The sequence below is a fragment of the Coturnix japonica genome, chromosome 2 (genome assembly GCF_054131305.1).
Source record: "Coturnix japonica strain WE chromosome 2, WE-NBRP24, whole genome shotgun sequence".
Taxonomy (NCBI): Eukaryota; Metazoa; Chordata; class Aves; order Galliformes; family Phasianidae; genus Coturnix; species Coturnix japonica.
Window position 1 is genome coordinate 54956637 of NC_140664.1, and position 16242 is coordinate 54972878.

The 16242-nt window shown below is 39.5% G+C and overlaps 1 protein-coding gene across 6 annotated transcripts in view; it reads left to right on the forward strand.

The window, feature by feature from the left end:
- AHRR (aryl hydrocarbon receptor repressor) overlaps positions 1 to 16242 on the forward strand; it is a 78891-nt gene that overhangs the window by 17185 nt on the left and 45464 nt on the right. For 5 of the 6 annotated variants that reach the window (XM_015855105.3, XM_015855104.3, XM_015855107.3 and 2 more), the window contains one exon: positions 6331 to 6512. In XM_015855105.3, the coding sequence (XP_015710591.2) occupies positions 6331 to 6512 (182 nt within the window). Of the gene's footprint in view, positions 1 to 6330; positions 6513 to 16242 lie in introns of those variants that run through there. The other variant, XM_085539808.1, reaches the window with a different exon arrangement.

Here is a 16242-nt window from a genome sequence, read left to right on the forward strand (position 1 = left end):
AATGTAAAATGTATTGCAGGTGATGATTTCAATAGACAAAGACAATGAAGAAAGAAGAGCATTCTTCCTGCGGTGCCTGAGTATTAGATCCAAAATGTACATGACATTTTTGCACTAGTGTTCAAGTATGCACACAGCTTCTTTATTCCTACATGAGCTATGGAACTGCTCCAGTACACAAAATTACCTCTGTGTAGACCTGGTTGTGAATTATAACTTTTGTGAGAAAGGAGTAAGAGTTGCAGTTGCTTTGAGAAATGTTAACTTAATGTTTGGAGTGTGTATGTTAGCTGGAAGAGCTTCACTCTGAGATGTCTTCTTGATAAATCAGTAGCTAAGAAAGCCACTTGCTATCTAAGGATGGAAATGTTCTCAGGAGCCTGCTAGGAAATTTTGCCTTCAAAAATGTCAAAGTAGCAAGTACCTTGAAAATAGCTCTGCTCTGAGATTGTGGCGCAGGCACCTGAACGTGCCTATCCGCTCAGACATAGATAATTTTGATGAAGAAATTTGTTTTTGGTTAAAATAAAGGGAATCAAATGCTTTGAGTTTCCAGAATACTTAGCTCCCAGGCTGGAAACTACCCTCTGTTTTCTGTGGATAATTATTTCTTGCTTGCTGAGGATGATTTCTCACTTCCTAGCAACACTGGTCTCTTCCTCAAACCATATCTGTGTGTGGGCTTGGTCTCTGGCCTTTCCTCATTCACAGACTTCCTAACATTGCTCTAGAGAGGCTCTGGTTCCCCATGATTAACTTTACAGAGTCCAGGGTTCCTTTCAGGGTCTGTGTCCTTCAGTCCTAACATCTTACTGATGTTTCAGGACTATGAGATATTCTTTCTGTTACGTAGCCTTAAATTGTTTATCTTGTATTTGGAAGGGTATACAGTACATTTAACCATGATTTTAATCCATTTTGTGCTGTTTTTATTAAAACATTTTTTGTCTTATTTGATAGCATAACACATTTTCCTCTATGGCCTTGTCCTACTATTCTTCCTCTTGTTCTGATAATAAATCACAGTAGATACAGCCACCTGTTCTGGGAGGGGTATTTGTTCAGCCTGAATACCTTATTTTTCAGAGAGAATAAGTTGATGGGAATTCTTTGTCCAGTCCAAACTATTATTTGTCTCTTTATCATCCTAATGTCTTCTAGAAATTTAACTTCCTCTTGACAGTTTTGGGTTCCCCGGTTCAAAAAAGACAGGGTTATTGTGGACAGAGTCCAGTGGGACCGCAAAGATGATTAAGAGCCTGGAGTTCTTAATCTGTACAAGAAAAGGCTAAGAGACCCAGGGCCCCTTCCTCTGGGGAAGGGAAGGCTGAGAGAGGATCTCATCACTTTTTATAAATATCTAAAGTGCGGGAGTCAAATGGATGGGGCCAGGTTCTTTTCAGTGGGGTGCAGCAATAGAACAAGGGGCACTGAGCAGAAACTAGCACAGGAAGTTCCATACTAATCTAAAGAAGAACTTCTTTACTGTGAGGGTGACAGAGCACTGGTACAGGCTGCCCAGACAGGTCAGGAGGCTTCTTCCCTGAAGGCCTGGATGCCTACCTTTGAAACCTGCTGTAGGGAACCCAGTTAAGCAAGGAGTTAGACTTCATGACTACCAGAGGTCCCTTCCAACTCTGATAATTCTGTGATTCTGTGAAGTGAGATAAGTGCTCATCTGAGCAGGTTATGTGGATTTCTCTAGGAATTTGTGGCCTTTTAAAGGCCAGAATTCAAAAAACAGAGGTTCAGCCTTCCCTTCTGCAGAACAGCTGGGACTTAAATGTCTTCCCAGTGTATGTGCATCCCTGGAAAACCACTCTCTGCTCTTCTGTTAACATTTTGTGATCAGGCTATCACAAAATCCTTGCATGATCCTGCAGCTGGCTTTTAATTGGAGATATCACAGAATGACTGCCCATTTTTGCAGGCATAGGACACTGGAAATTGCATTCTGAAGTAATTTTACAGAGAAATGAGGAAAATACATGAAGAAGCTCCATGGGAGAATGAAGACAGCCATTTGACTATGAAGAAATGAGTAGAAAATTTAGTGTATTTTGTCTTCTTCTACACCCAGATGTGGGAGAGACCATCTTCACTAGATTGCTATTCTTCAGACAATGTATCAGTTTTTAAGTTATACCTTCGCGCAAACAAATATATAACAAATCTTAGCTGTTCTCATTTGACCACAGAAAGCTTGCAAACAAGCCCCATTATATGTAGTCTGCACTAAAGGATTTTGGCATTTATGGAATCAGATCAAACACCTAGAGGTAAGGGTGATTGAAAATTTTCCATCAGATATGTTTTTCATCCAGAAAACTGAAGTTTTGAGCAAAGGAAATATTTTCTACTAAAGTGTTTGCTTCCTGTGGAAATCTAATATTTTGCTTGTAATTCAAGCATCTGAAAAATAAGTTGATCTTGTTTTCAAAGTCGGACTAAAAGCACTGCACTGAATTTAATACCCATGCTAGCAATAATTGGGCAGTGCTTCAGGACAGTTACTGTTTGAGACTTCGTCTCAAACCCTGGCAACTTGTAAAATTCTCTCCCTCCACAAAACATTTCTTGTAATGTTTTACAGCTCTTTAAAGGCAAATTCAGCTGCCTTCGCTCTGAGTGTATCTTTAACTGCTTCAAAATGCCCAGTTCAGCCAGAACTGTGTAAGTGCCAGGGTAAACAGAGATCTTAGGAGCAGCTCTCTCCCTAGTTCTCAATTCAGGGCCCTCTGTGGCATAGCCTTTCCTCTTACTTGGTATCACATTATCCAACCTCTCATCTTCTTTGTTGGTGTGATGTCTTCATGACCACGAGTTCTGCTTTCTCCTCTCCTTGCTGCAAAGGCTTAGCAGAGGTGTATCATTCTCTTTCTCCCAACAGCTTCCTCTCAGTTCTTTTCATTCACAGAGATGGTCAGCACTGGCACTGTGGCTCAGCTCTGCCAGGACACACTTGTGCTGTTCTCAGTCACTGTGGGTGCTGGTCAATGTGTTGGTGATAACCATTTGCTTTGTGCTCAATGTCACGGTCTCTCTTCCCTTTCTCTTCTTATTGAAAGCTTCCTGTCCTATCAGATGGTTACATTTTCTCAGCTGACATCGTCAATTGGTTTCGTATTTCAGCATACTTGGACAACTTCTTCAGAATGAACTTTTTGTTAAAAGATGTGGACTGCCTCAATGGGCAGCGGGTATGGCTTGGAGAGGAGAAGACACAGCTCTCAGTGGATAAAGCTATGGTGTACAGTAGTGGCAACCTGTGTGTCTTGAGCAAACTGAGGCACTGAAACACAAACAGCTCAATGTCTTACATGCCAGCAACATAGAAACTGCTCTCTGTGCCAGCTCCCACACTCACTTCCAGGGACTGGTTGTATGGTCCTGTGCAACAGTGCATCCTTGTTACTGCAGAGCAGAATTTGGTTGGTTTTGTTCAGGAAGCAAAGGAAGAAATGCTGGCTTTACTGCTTTAGGTACAAGTGCCACTTTATTGTAATAGGATTGTATGAAAAGCAAAGTAAAAAAGGTATGGAGTGAATGCTGTGTCTCTATTAAGACCTGACTTATGTAGTTTGAAAATCAGCTTTTACGCAAGCACAACAAGCATGGCTACTTTCAGCTCAAAGTAAGGGCTAGAATTTCCATTTGCCTCAAAACAACTCCTTGAAGAATCTTCCTGCCTGCTGTTTTCCTTGAAGGAGAGCTAAGTGAGCTTTTCCATGGAGCTTGCATTGTTTTAAATCCTATCCGCTTGGCACCTAATTACCATTTGCATCAAACTCACATTTGTTTGGATTTACTCACTTACTGAATCATTTCCTTGAGTTTTCAGGAAGACTCCATTCTCTTGCAGTCTTTTTACATCATTGCCTGTAACTTCCAGCAAATGGATACTTTGTTCCGTACAGATGCAGCCCCTGCATTTGCCATACAGCTCTGATATAGACCAGTTGTGAGTTTATGTGACAAATGGGGTTTAACGATTTCTATTCCATATCAGTCTTGAGCATTTTTACATTTTGAGCTCCTCAGTCTAATTTTCCTTACTGGAATTTTTCTTTCTTTTCCTTTTTTCTTTTTTCTTTTCTGTACTAGATTGTTTCCTTTGGCTGGTTTGTCAGATGTAAAGGGCAAGTAATAATATCCTATGCTCCTAAACTTCTACTTAACTAGAGTCATTGCTTTCCAGAGGTTGGACATCCTTTTGGTGTTGTGAGAATGGCTGACTGGAGAGGTTTACTCCAAAAAAAATGAGCATTCATTATGTACAAAGAGTATTCCTTTATTGTTGATTGTATTATTTGTTGGATATGTGCTCTTTCTCATAGAGAAAAGTCATTTATTGATCCCCAGTCACCAGAATCTCCCCCATGTCTCTGAAAGTACATGTGTTGCTGAGAGGCCATGTACAAATCTGTATAATTTTGAATGAAAAAGTGTGAATTACATTTTCATTGGCACACGCCTTGAACATATTTTCTTTCGTTCTGTCTGTTGATGTTGTCATGTTAAATTGAAGCGAAGGCTTGCAAAGGTAGCATTTTTTTTTTCCAAATCTGATTTGATTTAAGAGGTTTTTGCTTGGCAGCAAGGTCACCAATCACACACATAAGACATCAATCTTTGTTGACTAATTCCTAAACATAATGTTTATTTTTGAACTATTCACAGTGCTAAATTAAGATTGCATTTATAAAAAGGGAACACTCAGATTATGTTGTAATTTAACCCTTCGAGCACCATGTGAAATGCTAATGTTAAAAATTAAGATTGTAGTTGAAAAATGTAGTCAGTGAACGGAGTGTGAAAATGCAACAGAAAAGAGCTACAAGTGACCTGATGTACTATGATTCTCCACTGGAGCACTATCGAAGCCAGATAAAATTATGATCCTTGCATTTAGTTTGGTGGAAGTTAAAACTGCTAAAACACACATATTTTCCTTGTCTATCATTTCCCAAACTTGATATAACTTTTCCCCTCATTTCACTCTGTGAACTGGTGTTATGAGAGTGAGATGGAGACCAGCAAACACAGTACTGAGTACCCTGGTCAAATCTAGTTCAGCTGCAGCCCTGGGCTGCTGTATACCATCAGGTCATGGGTTTGTCCAGTTTACATCTCCAGTGGCTTATTTTTGGATAAAGCACTTGACCACTGCTGGGTCCAGCAATGGCTTTCTGCTGTGGATATCAACTTTTTCAACCTTGCCACAAATGCCTTGGTGCTTTGGTGTGGAACACTCCTTATTGTTGTGCTGGTCACTCCAAAAAGGTTGTGAGATAGGTACTAAAGAGGCTGCTTAGAGAAGCTGTGATACTCCATCCCTGGAGACGCTCGAGGTCGGGCTGGATGGGGCTGTGGACAGACTGAGCTGGTGGGGGGCAGCGCTGCCCATGGCATGGAGTGGAGCCGGGCCAACTGTAAGGTCCCTTCTAACCCCAAATTTCTATGATTCTGTGATTCCACAGTTCCACGATTCTGTTATTGTATGATAAGATTCACTATTTTGCCTGTACAACTGTAATCCGCCTCCTTTCTCACTGCTGATAGATTTCACCTTGCACATTTTTGCAGTAGGTTTTCTGTGGAATTTGGTCCACGATGGGATGCAGGAGTAGTAGGAGTGTTCAATTTTGAAATGTGAATAACACCATTCTGTATGTTTTGAGAGGAGTACCAGTGTTCTTAAGAGAGAAACCAAAACTTTAACTTTGTTATTAGTGATATGGAAAAGTGAATTTGAGGATGTTCACAAGATCTTTGAGTGTGGCAATGTGATGTCTCTTCATGTTCCTTCCCATGTTTGTTTAATCGTATCTGAAGAAAGGCTCTTTTCCTAATTATCTCCTGACCTACAGGTTAATTCTGAGTCATTAAGTGGAGGGCACTGAGATGCTTTGAATGAATACACTGGGTACTGAATGGGTTCATGCATTAGTCATGGCAATTTTCCTTTACTGTTCTGACACTAATTCGTACATCACAGATGAAGGATCATTTTTCCTGGTGTTCTCTAAGACACAACGATAGCATCCATTCCTCTACGGTTGGAAGGCCTTAACTAAGAGATGCCATCTCTTCATTCATTTTCCATTGGGCAGATATGAGAAAAGAGGCCAATGTCTATGTCTCTGTGCAATGCAAAATGATAAATTTCAGAATATCTTCTAAGCAGGGGGTAAAGCATTAACACGTTTGCACAGGAACTTGATTGACTACGCCTGCTATCAGCTGATGGCAAAAAGCATCTCAGTCTGTGGTTGCACTACCTGGAGGTAAAACAGGTAATCGAAAATGTGATTCTCTTCTCCACCACAGAAGGCCTGCAGCTGGAAATGAAAAATCCAATCCTTCAAAGAGGCACAGGGACCGCCTAAATGCAGAGCTAGACCATCTGGCCAGCCTCCTGCCTTTCCCACCCGACATAATATCCAAGCTGGACAAGCTGTCTGTGCTGCGCCTCAGTGTCAGCTACCTGCGAGTCAAAAGTTTCTTTCAAGGTAGGTGTCTTTAAGATAGAAGTATCCCTTTAAAACTCTCCCTCTTACTTACGACTGCTTTCTGCTAATTGTGAGTAAATTTAAAATGTGGTGTTATATTGGTAAAGTAAGAAAAGAAACCTTTATTATTGAACACACATTTTTTGCATATGAGATATTGCTTTGGAAATGTTGTGCATTTCCTTGTATGCTCTTTGTGTAGTTTTTACCAAATAATGGGATAATCCTCACCCTTCCTCAGTGCACTGTAGGAAACAGGAAAACATAACCTAAAATATTTCAACCTGCAAAGAGGCTTGGGGGAAATGCAAAGTTGTAATACCTGTAGCTATGTTGTGCTCTCTTTTCGAAGCGATTATTGTTCATGTTTGCAGTGTCTGTTTAAACACAACGTGAAAGTAAAGCAACTACTCTACCACCTGTATTTACCGTAAGCCCAACAGGAAATAGGCTTGCTTGAAAGGTCAGAGGGATCGCTTTCATTTGGGATACGTGTGATCTGAAGTTTTAAGTGTTGACTAAAGCTATAATAGGCTACGTTTTGTTTTTGTAGCTGTCTGGCACACCATACAATGAAAGCCAAATGTGCATGTTCAGATGGACGTAATAAGAATTCTTCCATATCTGCAGACAGTTTTCATTTCTTCCGTTACTGTAGTGTTCACAAGAGCAAAACCTGGATTAGGGATACAGCAGTGAAAATCCTCTCAAAACTGTTAAGTAAAAGAAAAGCAAAAGCCTTTTTGGTGGAGTATAATCCACCAAAACTTAAAGGTGGACTGCAGAGATGAACAACAGTATTTTTAATGTTATTTTCATTTGCTACTCTTTCTTACTCCTTCCTCATCTATTCCTTATTATATACAGTGTATACAAGGTATCCCTGTATCCTTTAAAATTATTATTATTATTATTATTTTACTGAAGAATGTTATGTATTTGTTGGCCTCTTGCTCTTTTTACATTTTAATATAAAAATAATGTCAGATTGCATGATATCTTTTAAGCTGACGTCATATTACAGATGGTGATGTTGGTGATAGCAGGAGCCTCCCATGTCAACGGTGACAGCTGGCTGTCCGGCCTCCGTCATCCAGGAGTTTACAGAGAGCCTGTCTTTCCCTCTGAACGCATACCTGGGTGTCACTGCTCCTTCCTCTGAACCATGTTTTCATTTCCCATAGATTCACTAGGAAGAGGCTGTCTTCAGCTGCCTTTACTGCTCTTCTGCCTGAGTTTCTAAGACAGATTGTCTCCCTTTTCTTTTTGAAGGGATGGGATAAAAGTAAGACAAGTAAAGCCAGACTTTGTTGCTCTGCAATGTTCCATGTTTCAAGAGATTTTGTTTAATTTAATCCTCAAATGATCTAATTGGACATGTAGTTTGTGTTCCTTTCATTCTTATTTTTAAATGTTTACATCGTGAAACTAAGGTTACAGAAAGCATTGTTTATAGTAAAGGAAGGAAACTACATGCCATTTTAAGACAGAGAACAGGCTGGAGGTTCAGGAGTGAAGGAGAGGTGAGCTCCTGAAACAGAGCTGGAAAAGAAATGGGTGTTAATATCTGCTAAGAGCAGGAGCTGTAGCCTTGGCTCAGTGTTACCTCTTGATCTACATTTTCATGGTTGTGTTGTAGAGAAACAGGGTAGAGCATGATTTTTTAACCAAACTTTTGCTAAGAGGTCATCTGAAAAACAAAGATTATCTCCAGTGCTTGGATCTTTGTTGTCACGCAAAAGCATGGAGGAGCAGGAATGGTTTATTTGTGGCTTTTAAAATCTAAGGATGGTACTGAGTTGAGAGTTGTTATACATGCTGTGAGGATAGAGAACAGTCTGATGGTATGCAGAGATGTTATAACATTGGATAAATACGTATGTGTATATCTCTGGAAAAATGGACCTAGAAAATCTGTACTAATTCACTCAGGGATAATTAATCCAAAAGAACTGGTGTTTGGCAGAAGAGAGTAACCTGGAAAATAGAACATAAAAACAATAATCGAGGAAGGATAGTGGTCAGCAAATTGTTCCATGCTTGTAATATGATATGTTGACATAAACAAGAAAGCCAAGTGTGGATTTTGGTCTGTTTGCCTACAGGCAGCATGTCGCTAAACAGGAAGGTTATAATCCCTCTCTGCATGAGACCAGCATGACTCCATCTGGAATACGGCTTTTTATTGTGGGCATCTCCTGGTCACATGGGCATTAGTACACATAAAGGGGTTTGGAATAAACACAGGCAAGTAGTGACTGAAAAGCTGGATGGACAGAAAAAAAGAGTAAAGCTAGCTTGAATACACACGATTTATATCCCGTGGCTGTTTATCTTCATGGGGAAGAAGGGTGGCTGTAAGAAGAGAATGAATTGGTTAGGGCATTTTGGAGTGGTACAATGAGAGACCTGAGAAATGATGATGAGCGTGTAGAAATTTGGCTCGAGTATCAAGTAAAATATTATCAGTAACAAGTTCTGTTCAGCTATCCAATATTCCTGAAATCAGTTTGGTGGAGAACCAGGACATTAAAAATTGTAGTCACAACATAGGCATGTTCATCCCTCATTTAGAACGCCTCTCTGTGAATTTGAAGGAAGTGAATCTTAATTTCCATGTTTTTAAAGTGTTTGTAAGAATGGTGTTTACAGTTAAAAAAGCCCCACAAAACAACAGCAACATAACCTAACACTTGAGCTATTTGATACAAAACTTCACACAGAACATTGCATGTTCAACCTATAACAGTTCAGCAATTCCTCTGACAATTATTATTGCATACTTTCAGCAGTACCAGCAGTTTCCACACGTACTCATTGACTTGCCACTAGGTGTCCTTTCAGTAGCTATGCTGGAATCCACCCTGCGCAGCCTAAGTGTTACAATTTATGGAGATCAATAATAGCCAATCAGGGGTCATGGAGTGACCTCACCATATTGATTTTGCCTTTCAAAGAATTAGAAATTAGGAGATAGCAAATATTCACAAGTCATCTGCTCTCTTCTTGGTGACCATTACAGATTAATAACTTGAAGCCAGTTCATTTCAGTTAAGTTATGCCAGTGAAAATTCTGTCTCCTGTCCGAAATTTAGATCTGGTTCTTAGCACAGATTTTCCTAGTTGTCAATTTAACAGTCACTGTGGTGGATTCCCTCTCTCATTCTTAGAAACATTTTCATTTGGCTTGAGAACAATTCCTCTGTCTTCTTGGCTTGCAATACTGAGATCTCTGTAATCATTCGGCAGTGGCACTATTAATAGTCCCACTCCCCCAGGCTGTGTGCATTTAGTCATTTTGCATCTTCCTGATAAGCACTTCAAAATGGCCTGAAGCCATAACCTTAAAATCTCATCAGATCTCTCGTATAAGGCAGCGCAGATCTGAATCGGTGCTTAGACTGAGAGGCATCAGCAGCTACAGGAAGCCGTGCCGGTCATTGGCCTGACAAAAATTTGTCTTGGCTGGGGCTGCTGTGGGAATGGAGTGGCACTTAATGTCTGTGATCACTTTAGCTCGCTGGACCTCTGACTTGGACATATTCCATCCTGGTTCAATGTATTCTGCCTTCTTTTACCACTCTTGATGATAAACCCTTCAGTAGCTGTTACTTCTCAAATTTTCCTGTGGTGGAAAAATGGTGGTCTTGTTCCACTTTAAGATTTTCTCTCTTCTTTGTTGAAATTGTTTCTTTTTAATACAGCTTTTAATTTTGCAGATCAGTATAAAAAGAATAGCACCTTGTCCTTTTAACATCTCAAATCTGTTCTAAGAGGCAGTTACCTTAAGCTTATGAGTAAGGAAAATACAGTGTAAGTAGACCAATAGAAAAATAAGAATACAATTAGAATCATTCTATGATTCTATGAACTAGAACTGGAATTTAAAGTTACTGGGGTTTTTTTCAGTTCTTAGTGTAACCAATCTAGTATTGGTATTCCATTCAAACTTTCTTTCAGCATGCCATTCAACAGAATCATAGAATCGTTTGAGTTGGAAGGGACTTTTAATGGCCACCTAGTCCCACTCCTCTGCAATGAACCAGGGACACCTACAGCTCAATCACACTGCTCAGAGCCCCATCCAGCCTGACCTTGAGTATCTTCGAAGTTGAGGTATCCACCACCTCTCTGGGCAACCTGTGCCAGTACCTCACCACCCTTATTGTGGAAAACTTCTTAGTGTTAATACTTCTAACCATAAGCATTTCTAACAAATGGTGGTTAATGTTGTTTAGTGCAGTCTTAGATGGCAAAAGTATGGATGGACCTTCATAGGGGTGGTTCATTGGGTGAAGAGAGGTGAGGACATTTAAAATAGTTTGCTGCATAATTTAGATAAAGAGTAATTAAATCCAATAGTTTACCTTATTTTGTCCATCTGAACATTTTGTGCATGTGTTTTGCCTGTTAACACACACACATGCTCATATGCTAACAGATAAACGTGCACACATAGACAAAGATAGTGGCATCACAACAAACATCTCCCTTGTGGCATTATTTTTACTTTCTGTGTTTATTTACTTCCAGAATTTTCTGCTTTCTTAGTGTTCTTCCCTTTTTATCATGATTTCTCATAAATTTACAGCTAACAGTTCAGAGAATGCTCTGCTCACTTACAGAACGTGCTGCAATGAATTTTGCAAGACATAATCAACTTGCAAGCACTCAGTTCATCCATCAAGGTGCTAACCTTGCTGCTAATACTAGCAGTATCTGCTTGACCTTTAATGGTGGAAGCAGAACAGGCAGTAAACACATAAAACTTTTTTGTGTATTATCTACTACTGAGCAGTTGTCTGAGTTTCTAGTTCTGAGTAGCAGAAACGACTTCCCAGTCTTTTTGTATCATATAAGAACTTCCAACATGTTTTTTATAACCTCATCTTTTTTTTGTCTTTCAGGCACTGGCTTTTCTGTTTTTCTTCCTATGTGATCATGGTCTGTTTTATTCATTTTAAAATACATTTTATGAGCTCCTAGTCCTTAAATAACTCAGGATTTTAATATGGTCTTTTACTGTATTTCCTACTCTTCACTAGCACTGAGATACTTCTTACTTATTCCCTACATTTTAGTTTGTTGAAAGACCTTCTAACTCGCTTTTCTTAGGTGTCTGATCTATGAGATTCTACCTTCCATTTCTCCAGGTATACCTAAGTGTTTCTACTCCAGAGCTGGTGTCTTCGTTTTGCAGTTCTTTGGATATCTGCTGCTGCAAGAGTCTTGGGTCTAGGATTTCCTAGTCCCTTTCACCAAGGTGCCCTCTCACCTTCTTACCTGTTTCTCTCTTTCAGTTCAGTATTTTTAAAGAGTTTATTTATTTATTTATTCATTTTTCCAGTTCTGGCACATTCTGTGTGGTTTCTGTCTTTCTTCTGACTTAACATTATATTACCAGGTCATTTCCTTTTTCTCATTTATGTGTTTGGTGTGATCCAATTCCCAATGATGTTTATCTCTAAATGGAAATTGGATTTATTCCTTTTAAGAAGAAAGCAACAAAGGATTCCTACCAGCTGGCCTGATTTTTAGTATCCTCAATTACTTGCAGTCTGTTCCAGCTTTCATCTCTTCCTCCAGTATCTGTCTACTTCTTACTACATTTATTTAGATTCCTTAGGTTTACTAATTAGATTCTTTACATCAGGCTGTCCTAAGAGCAGACCGTAAGTCTCTATGTTAGTGTACTACTTAGTCCAACAGTCCTCAATCCATTGCTGGCAGATATACTTCTGATGAGATGTATGTGACTCCAGGAACACTCAGAAAGTTATAAAAGTAAAACTTGAGATGGGTAGGGAAGCAAAGAATGATCTGGCTTTCAGCGCATTATCCACATAGTAATACTATTCAGCACTACTTTATGAGTACTGCTTGGTTGAACAAAAGCTCCTCTTCTGAAGATCCACTGCTAAGCAAGGAGAGAGATTATCAGGCTTCCAGTTTCTTCCCATTGTCCCTCCTTAATGTTTCTGTTTATCCTAGATGTGGCTTCTTCCCCCCCCCCCCCCCACCCCCCGCCAAATCTCTCAGCTAAAGATTTATTTTTGGTCTGGATTGCCAAGCTTTGTTCATTGGGTATGTTTTTTAGATTTTATTTTGTATCACTAAGGAAGACTTTTCTGTAACAAGATTTAAATGGTTTTGAAGCTAAGCTCATAAGTTTGACTGTATTGCTAAAATTATTGCCTCTACTGAATACATTTCTTATGGAAAAAAATCTTCTTTCATTTATTAGCTAGCTGGAGTAGCCTGAAGCCTTCTCTTAAATCATAGCCTTAGCGAATCTCAGAATCACAGCACGGCTGTGGCTGGCAGGGCCCTCTGGAGCTATCTGGTCCTCTGCTCCAGCAGGGCCGGTCGAAGCAGGGTGCCCAAGCTCATGTTCAGGTGGCTTTTGGAGATCTCCAAGGAGAAAACTGGACAGATTCTGGGCAGCCTTTGACAGTGCTTGGTCATCCATATGGCCCAGAAGTGCTTCCTAGTGTTCAGATGGAACCTCCCATGTTCCAGTTTGTGTCCATTGCCTCTGTTCCTGATGCTGGACACTGCTGAAGAGTGCAGTCCACTGTCTTTTCACCCTCCCTTCAGGTATATATACATGATGCTAAGATCCTTCATGAGTCTCCTCTTCTCTAGGCCAAAGAATAGCATCTCTCTCAGCCTTTTATCATAAAAGTGATTCTCCAGTCTCTGGACTATGGCCATTTGCTGGACTTTTCTGGTCTTTTGTACTGGATATATTTAGAACAGATGCAGTAAAAGAATAAAAGACCTGAAATTTAGACAAATGTAATAAGAGATGCCATGTTGAGGACAGGATAAAATGCCCTACACCAGCATTTGTGGAATCATTCCTTCTTGACTCCGTCTCTTCACTCCCACCAGTCTTTTCCTATTATGATTCATGTTAAATTACAGAAATAACGAAAGGCTTTCAGATTATCCTTAAGCCTGTAGTTTTTGAGAAATCTTATACTTTGAGTTGCAAGTCTAGGATTTCAGTTATGGTTCTCTGCTTAGCCAGGGCTGAATGTGATACCATGTGTCAAGAGGTCTCCAAAATATTTGTATAGTTTAACATTTACAAGTTTGTTTTTTAAAGACGCACTCTACTGATTTACAGCACTTACAGTGCTGTCCTCTGAAACTAAATTCCTGAATGATTTCTTTACTGCGAGGGAAATAAAGACTTAACTTTTTGAACACATTCAAAATATCCTTAGTATGTCTGTTGCAGTAATCCACAGACCTAGCTTATTAGATTGTCTGTAATATTTAAGTTGTATAGGTTATTTTTGGCAGCACATTTAACTTCAAAAAGAGCCTCCCTGGCCAAGCATGGTAACTGATAAGGTTATTCCGGTGACTGTAGTACTCAATCATCATTTTCAAATGACCGATACATTCAGAATATTTCAGCAGAAAGGGACGTCTTATGAAAGAAAGACATTTTCCACTCTCTTCTGCTCTAGAATTTTACCATTTTCGTAATGAGATAAGAATTGAAGTAAGGAAAGAGTATTCTGCTGAGTAAGATGTGCATAAGTAAATCTTTGAAGGAAGACCTACTTCTGCAAGTCGCTGTCCAATCAGTAGCTAAAATGCTACCTTGGTGAAATCTTAGTAGAAGTGTCAAGACACTAAGAAGGCTGTCTGTGTATACATTCCTGTACATGTGTTCTTAGATAACCTGAAGAAGACCTCTCTGACCCTTGGAAGATCCTTTTCTTACTTTTGGAAGAGGCCTTTATCTCATCTTTTTGCCGTTTTTTTTTTTTTTTTTTTTTTTTTTTTACAAGTCTGAAGGCTTTAATACCTCTTCTTACTAGTTAGCTTTCTCTTTAATTTCCTGCAAATGAGATACGTTTTAGAGCAGAACAGAGTATATTGTTTAAGCAGGATTTAATTTGGAATAAGCCTATATTCAGGAAGAACAAGAGGACTCTTTAAGCTGCTTGAATTCCTATCACCTTTGAAGGTCAAGTGACCAGTTAGTGCAACAGCATGTTAAAAGTCACGTTCTCAGGCTAACTCTAAATTACATACCTACTTTTTAGTATAATGGCAAGTAAAGAGCATTAATAATAAATAATTGTAAGATCTTTTCTGGTACTCCTTTGGTGTCTGTGTGTCACGTGTTGTGGATTTTCTGTATTGTCAAACGTTTGAAGCTCAGAGCTGTTAGTCTGTGTTAATCATCTCACAAACAGGGCTGGACTTTATAGACATTGTGCTATCTTTAGGAAATACTACAAGGCTGCTTGTGTAGAATTTCCTTTTGCAGTTCTGGATCTATGTCTACCACCTTTCTACTGCTGAATTCCATTCTAGTGAATATTGCAGTGACCCTCAGTTTATCTGCTGATACTGGTAAGACTAATGATAAAAACAGGAAACTGGAAATGAAAAGTGACAGGAGAAGCATCTTTGACTGTGAGATTTCGCTTAAGGGTATTTGGCAGTAGAACAGTTCCATTTTTTCTAGCAGTAGAAGTACACTTGGAACCAGACAACATGGTCACTGAAACACAGAATAGCTGGTTTTAAAGGTGTTCCCACAAACCACAGCTGCTATATTGGTACACTGTGAGGGGAAATCCCCCAAGTATTGAGCTGTTAAGCACAAGTCTTTATCTTCCTTCAGCTTGGTTAGTCATTTTTAACCACTCTGATGTGATGGGCTTTTATGCTTGGTTCCATTTGGTTAGTTTGCACTATGAATCTCATATAGCATCAGTGTAAATATAAATGCATGCATATGGCAGGGATAAAAATGGGCCCATCTAAACCAGCAGACAGATATATGTGCTTTTTTGTATTCAGAAATTTGATCTTGCTTGAGCACTGTTCTTGCTTAATCTGTCCTCTGCAGTTAAGAGCTTCCTTGGCCCAGCGTGGAACCAGCCATTGAAATACACTTCTAGCATCCTGTGGATCAAATTCTTTTATCCTACACTATAATGAATGGACTTCCTGTGACCTTGTTTTCTTCAGTTAAATTGTGTTTTGAAGACTAAAAACCTAGTGTAAGTTCAGTTCTACTGAAGCCCAGGTTTTCTTTGGATTTGGAAAGAAGATTGGGTTTTATTAAAGGATGGTACTTTCAGTCCAGAAGGTGCTAGCAATTGCAGTGGTAGAAGGTAACAATAATTTTGCCCTCATTGCTGCTGCAGTGGATGGGAGGTAGGAAAGCATTCCCTTGGGCATGAACTTTGGCTTGCTTTATGCTTGTTCTCAGTTTCATGAGTGATTACTGTTTCTGAGAGGAAACATGTTTCTTTACTGTCAAGAAAATGATTTACTTTGTTTCTAATTTTAAACGCAGATATATTTTAAAAGAAAGACAATACCTCTTGTCCAACCGAATGCGGAATTCATCTTGGCATAATATAATTGCAAAGTGCTTTGAAGATGAATAGGACAAATAGTTTTAGGCTAGAGAACAGTGTGGGAGACTGCCTTCCTGGTTTTTCTCCTCACACTGCTACTGCATCACTTTTGGCTTACAGTACAAGGTGAAGCTCTCTGCAGAGAACTCTGAAATAATACAGATGTCAGAACTGGTCCTTCAGCAAGAAGCAGAGTGGCTTTGGAGATACATGCATGTGAATTAACTTTCCTGACAGGTACAGCTTACTCCCAATACATGCGTTAACATCCCATAGCTACACCTTTCTCAAATGCTGTGTGCCCACACCCTTAAATCTAGCTCAGAGATCTT